Below are 6,182 nucleotides of genomic sequence, written 5' to 3' on the forward strand. Positions count from 1 at the left end.
GATGTGTGTTTTGTATATGTGTGATTGATGTGCATACGGTGTATATGTGTGTATATGTGAGGTGTGTTGTGTGTGTGTGCGCATGCGTAGTGTATTTGCACGTGTGTACTAAGAGAAAGGGTAAGTGGTGGGAAATCTGTGAGCAATGAACATGACCTAGAGCCTCCTCATTCTCCACCCTAAGAAACCACAGGGGTTTTCTGCTGGGATCCCCAGAGCCACACGTCCCAGGGGATGGGGACTCCTTCTGACCAAGCAAAGTTCCTTCCCCTTCTCTTATCCCTTTGGGGCAGCTGGGACTTTCCAGAAGTGGAAGGGAGAAAAGTCAAGGGCAATGTGTCACTGGTGCAAGGAGGGTAACACTGCAACCTCGTTCTTGTCCTGTGCTACAGGCGCTGCAGTGGCTCTTGCTGCAAGCTAGTTGGCCTGCTGGGTGGACATTCCCACCACCGTGCTGTCCCTGGTGGTGATGTCATGACCCTTAGCACTGAGTGGGCCAGTCTAGGGAGGCTGCTTTGGTGAGGGTGAGGTGGCACAGAAGGAGAGGAGACATTATGGGATTGTGGGAACGTGGAACAGGAAAGGAGCCCGTGATGCTGAAGTCTGGTAGGAGCCTCTCACCAGCAGAGAGGCAAGACTCTCAGCACAATTAGCATTTGCCTTGAAGGCTGCCTGCATAGAGACAATGCATGGATATCTCTATATTCTTTCCACATATGGATATTTTATATTAAGACAACAATGAACAGTGATCTCAGGTTGGACTTCATCAAGGGCTACCCAACAAGACTGTTGTTTCTGTTTACAGTAAAAAAAAAAAAGTCCTGTCTTCTTGCACTCCTGTAGATCTTTCACCTCACCAATTGTCACCCTCTTGGGAACTGCCCTGCGTTCATTTAAATTCTCTGGGCCGAGCAAGCATGAGGACCTCAGTTGGGATCTCCAGAGCTGGTTAAAGCTGGACATGACAGCATGAACCTGTAATCCCCCCCCCAACCCCGCAAAATGTGAGGCAGAGGCAGGAGAACCCCTGGACACTCATGAGCGAGCTAGCCTGGCATATGCAGTGGTTAACAACACCAGATCGTATCTCAAACAAGATGGAAGGCAAGGACCGACTCCTGAGATTGTCCTCTGACTTCCACACATGTACCATACCACGTGTACACATCTCCCCACCCCCCTACACAACACACACACACACACACACACACACACACACACACACACACACACACCTTTAACAGGCCTTTGAAGATAACCTCAAACCATACCAAATCCCATCTGTGACTACTGGAGGATGCTGGTGCGTGAGAAGCCCACATTTGGCTCTGTCTTTTCTTCTTCAGGACCCATTCTTTCTCTTACCCCTTGTGCTTACATCTGTGTTAGGGCTAGTGAGATGGCTCAGTGGCTAAAGGAGCTTGCTGCTAAGTATGAAGACCTGAGTTCAATGGCCAGAACCTATGTGGTAGATGGAGGGAACCAACTCCTGAAAGTTGTCCTCTGACCTCCACCCATGTGACCTCCACCCATGTGCTACGACATGCATTTCCTCCACACATACATGCACATAAAGTAAATAAAATGTCAAAAATAATTTTAAAATTCCTGTTAAAATCTCTCTGGATAAACTCTGATTTTTTCATCACATTGACTTGCCCTGAAATTCTGTGAGTCAAAGACAAAGATCCTGTTTTACTTGAGTTGAGGTCCCTAGAGGGTTGAGGAAACTCCTCAGGCTTCCAGGGGTCACAACATGGAGCTGTCCCTCTGTCCCTGCCACCCCTGACAGGGCTCCTGATGTCCACGTCTCCCTGCCTGGCTGGGCAGACCACGGGAATGCAGGAAAGCTAGTGGTGGTTAGCGTTATCCTGGAGGATGAAAACATTGTGGACTCCGCCCCCACCAGCAGAGGGTGTTCTTCTGTGTCTCCATCTGTCTTGGTCCCCACATCAACTCCGATCCACGGACATCACACAGAACCTCAGTCACACCATTCCACACAATTGTGTCAGCACAGACACCTTACACGGCACACACAGAATGTCACAGTATTTGGTTACAGGTCACCTCGATGGTAGGTCAGGCTCACCTTTTGACATCAGTATCTCTATCCACAGCTTCGCCACCTCTTCCTGGATTTTCTCCAGAGAATCTGAGGCTTTGCGCTTCTCATTCAAGCCTAGGGAGACCAGGGATGGGTGCAGCATTCAGGGACTGACTGGCATCCCCAGGGAACACTCCCCACTCAGTTTGCCCCTTTCCCTTGGCCATTCAAATCTCACCCAGGGATTTGACGTCGACTAGATCCTCTTGGAGTCTGTTCAGATTCTGGGAGAGTTCAGAGTCTGAAAGGTGTAGAGGTGGGTGCATATTCAGATACTGACTGGCTTCTCGCAGCACCACCCCTTCCCACTCGGTTTGTCCCTTTCCCCTGGTCTTTCCGAGTCTCACTCTGGGATTTGACGTCGATCAGATCCTCTTGGAGTTGGGTCAGGTTCTGGGAGAGCTGAGAATCTGAAAGGTGTATTTCTGGTCTTAGAGATGCTACTTATCAATCAGGTCACCCCGAGATGCTGCTTACGGGTCCTCCTCTCCCTCTCTTCTCCTTCCTTTCATCCCCACCCGAAATCCTGACCCTAGCCTCCAGCCCCCTCATGTCCATGTGGTTCTTGGGATGGGGGGTTCCTGCTTCCTCCCACCCTGACTTACCCTGACCTTTCATTTGCTTCTGCTCAGCTTGGAGCTCTTGCAAGTTTTGTGACATCTGAACAGCTGCCCAGAGAGCAGAACTTAGTGATGACAAGGTTCCTGGAGAGTGTCCCCCGGCCCCCACTTCTTCCCCCATGGGCCTTAGGGCTGCCTCCTTGCTGTGTGGTTTGCAGTAGGGCATAGATAGCCACCACTGACTGCTCAAAGCTGTTCCAGCCTTTTTTTCCCTTCCCCAACCCAAACCGACAGGAGGTGACTGGCTCACCCTGGGACTTCTGGGCCAGTTGATTACTCTGGTATTTTTGTAAGTCCTTGGTAATACGAGAGACTGGGACAGAGGGAGGAAGAAGAGAGGTGTTTTTAAGAGTCACAAAGACCCACTTTCAACCCATCCCTTTCCCCTTCCCTCCCCCTCTTTCTCCTTTTCCACTTTGTAGCTCATATTGCTTGCAGTCCTCCTGCCTCAACACAACAGGCAGGCATGCACCCTCACACCCAGTTGAGGTTGTACTTCACCCCTACCCTCAGTTCAGGGACCTCTTTCAAGGTATATACATTTTGCACGGAGCAAGGGAGAGGTGGAGCATGTGAGGTATGGGCTAGAACTGAATGATCAGGTATGTCCTCCTTTTCCTTTGGGATTAAATATGAGAACAGTAGCCATATTTTCTGAGGACTTTCCTCCCCACCTCCCTTTCTCTTTCTTTCTTTTTTCAAAGACAGGTCTCATGTAACTTAGGATGGTCTGGAACTTAACTTCTGATCCTCCTGCCTCCTCTTTTCAATTGCTGGGATCACAAGTATGCACTACAGTGCCCAGTTATGAAGCACTGGGGATGGAACCCAGGGCACCTGCTCTGCCATCTCAACTACACCCCCTAGCCTCAGAGGCTTTCTTTATTTTTCTTTCTTCACTCGATAGCTCGCTCACACCCAGGGTATAGAAGGGTAAAGGGAGGCCCAAGTGGTTTTGTGAACCCTGCCATCTGAACAGATATCAGATGAGAGACAACCTTGCTTCTCTAGACTTTGAAGAAGTTTTCTACTGAGATGGAGACTGTCCATTGGTTCCCTGGGGAGAGGGTGCCATTGAGGCAGCCCCCACAGTGGTCACTGGCAGGAAAATGACAATAGCTAACCATTCCAACCTGCACTTCCGTTATCCCATCTTGACCCTTCCATACCATTCTGGATTGCAGTGTCTCCCAGCTGTTTTAGATTCTTCTCCGTTTCCCAATCTAGCGGGTCAGTGGGAAGAGGATCAGACAAGGAGAGTTATTTCTCAACTGTGGTTGGGGGTTACAGGTAGGATCAGGGATGCTGGATGGCAGGAGATATTAGGATCAAACAGAAGTTGGGGAGATCAGGCGGCTTGGGGATGGGAGCAGAATGGGAAGCTATGGGACTGCAGGTGTCCTTACGCCATAGAAGAAGCAGGGCCATCAGGCCAGCCCACATTGCTGTACTCAGCAGCCCCACCAGCACGAGTTGTGTCCTCTGTCTTGCACAGCAGCAACGCTTCCTGGGAGGCTCCCAGTATCCTGTTGGTAGCATGGAGAGTATTGATGGGTACATGGGGGTACAGGCTCCACCCCTAACTGTTTCCCCATCACTCAGAGTCTCAACAGCCAAGGAGCATGTCTAGAGCCCTGCCTGAAGCAGAGGGTCTCAGTGGACCCAGGCTCCTTCTTCCTCAGTTTTCTGTACATGCAAACTGTCCACCACTGTGTCTACCTGTATGGGGTGTGCCCATCAATTCTCCTTAGCTCCGTCTATCTATGCCTTATCTGCGTATCTCTGAGTCTGCTTCTCTGGACTTTTGCCTATCCAACTAGAGTCTGCCCACACTCCAGCAAGCAATGAGTCTGACTCCAGTCCAGGTCATTTCCAGAGAGACAGACTTAGAGCCAGATGCAGACATCCACCCTTTTCTCTTGCAACGCTGGGTCCCCAAGCCTCAACTCTAGAGGGATGCTCTTCTTTCTAGTCACTTCTGACTCCCAACTCCCCATACTTTAGCCTTGGTCCTCAAGTCCTTGCTACCCTCCTGTCTGCCCCTAACTCTGAGCCCCTTCCCTAGTTATAAGACACCCCATCTCAGTCCTTGCCCCACATCTAAGTCCAATTCCCAGATACTACCCACATTCTTCAGATTTTACTCTAATACCTGAGCTGCCCCCCAAAACTCTTTCTTGATGTTTTCCCATGCAGTTCCCCAGCTCCTCCTTACCCTGGTTTTGAGAATTCATTCTGAATTCCAAGTTCCCATTCAGATTGGCTTTCAATTCTATCTGACACCCAGCTGTCCAACTGGAGCTGAGTTTTGTTGGGAAGGTGTTGAGTCACAGAAGGGAGGGGCCTTGAATTTCCCTGTTCCACCTGGCTGTGTGCCACGGGTGTCAGTCAGTGCTCATCTCCTCACTCTACCTCCTGGCCCTTCTTGGGAATTCACCTTCTTTGGGTAAAGGGGGACTGAAGAACCCCTCCCTCAACTCTCCTGGGCAAAATGAGTACCAGCATTGGCACCTGGGAATCTTCTTACCTGAGTATTCGTTTTCTTCCATGGCAGTCTTGCTTGGGTCCTTTCAGTGATGGGGCATGCACTACCTGTCAAGGTACTTGCCACTCCACAGGTTGTCACAGCTCTGGAAGTGACCTGGTCAATGGACATTAGGATAAGGTGTCAAACTCTCATTATGGGTGTAGGACAGCATCTTGGACTCGAAGGTTCCAGGAGCCTTGGCTGATTTTGTTTAGTCCACAAGTTAAAAATAAATGTGGTGATCTTGGGAGATGAATGTAATCTGGAAGCCTGAGACCACAGGTTGAGTACCCAGAACATACCACACAGGAGGCACACAGCTCAGTACATGCCAATATCAACTGCTGGTTTAAGCTAGAAACGTCTTTCTTAAATGTAATAAGGGAGTGTTCAGCATCTGTGTGCACTCAGGTACATGTATGTGTGCAAGTATGCATGCATATGTCTGTTGTAAGCTCATGCCTGTGTATGAGTGTACATACCTGTGCACATGTGTGCAGAGGCCAGAAGAGGACATCATGGTCTGTCTCTATCACTTCCTACTTTATTTCCTGAGACAGGTCTCTCACTGAGCCTGGACCTAGGTTAGCAGCCAGCAAACCCAACAATCCTGTCTCCACCCCTTGGCCCCAGCACTGGGATTACAGGCATGCTTTCATACTTGCATATGACCATGCTTGGCTTGCTTTAATGGCTGGCTTGCTTTCATTCCTGGCTTATCTATCTATCTATCTATCTATCCATCCATCATCTATCTATCTATCTATCTATCTATCTATCTATCTATCTATCTATCTATCTATCTATCTTCTATTGATCTATAATCTATCTATCTATCTATCCATCTATCTCTATCATTATATCTATCTGTCTATCTGTCTATCTATCTATCTATCTATCTATCTATCTATCTATCTATCTATCT

At 49.1% G+C, this 6,182-nt stretch overlaps 1 protein-coding gene across 2 annotated transcripts in view; it reads right to left on the bottom strand.

Annotated features, from left to right (window-relative positions):
- Window positions 1-6,182, bottom strand: part of Fcer2 (Fc fragment of IgE receptor II) — an 11,885-nt gene that overhangs the window by 3,572 nt on the left and 2,131 nt on the right. The window contains exons 3-10 of one of the 2 annotated variants that reach the window (XM_028779827.1): window positions 5,258-5,371; window positions 4,137-4,256; window positions 3,900-3,953; window positions 2,981-3,043; window positions 2,722-2,778; window positions 2,458-2,520; window positions 2,289-2,351; window positions 2,096-2,185 (exon numbers count right to left, since the gene is read on the bottom strand). In XM_028779827.1, coding sequence (XP_028635660.1) covers window positions 2,096-2,185; window positions 2,289-2,351; window positions 2,458-2,520; window positions 2,722-2,778; window positions 2,981-3,043; window positions 3,900-3,953; window positions 4,137-4,256; window positions 5,258-5,279 — 532 coding nt within the window. In that variant the 5' untranslated portion in view covers window positions 5,280-5,371. Of the gene's footprint in view, window positions 1-2,095; window positions 2,186-2,288; window positions 2,352-2,457; window positions 2,521-2,715; window positions 2,779-2,980; window positions 3,044-3,899; window positions 3,954-4,136; window positions 4,257-5,257; window positions 5,372-6,182 lie in introns of both variants that reach the window. The other variant, XM_028779826.1, reaches the window with a different exon arrangement.

This window comes from Grammomys surdaster, unplaced genomic scaffold, assembly GCF_004785775.1.
Source record: "Grammomys surdaster isolate TR1022 unplaced genomic scaffold, NIH_TR_1.0 362, whole genome shotgun sequence".
Classification (NCBI taxonomy): Eukaryota; Metazoa; Chordata; class Mammalia; order Rodentia; family Muridae; genus Grammomys; species Grammomys surdaster.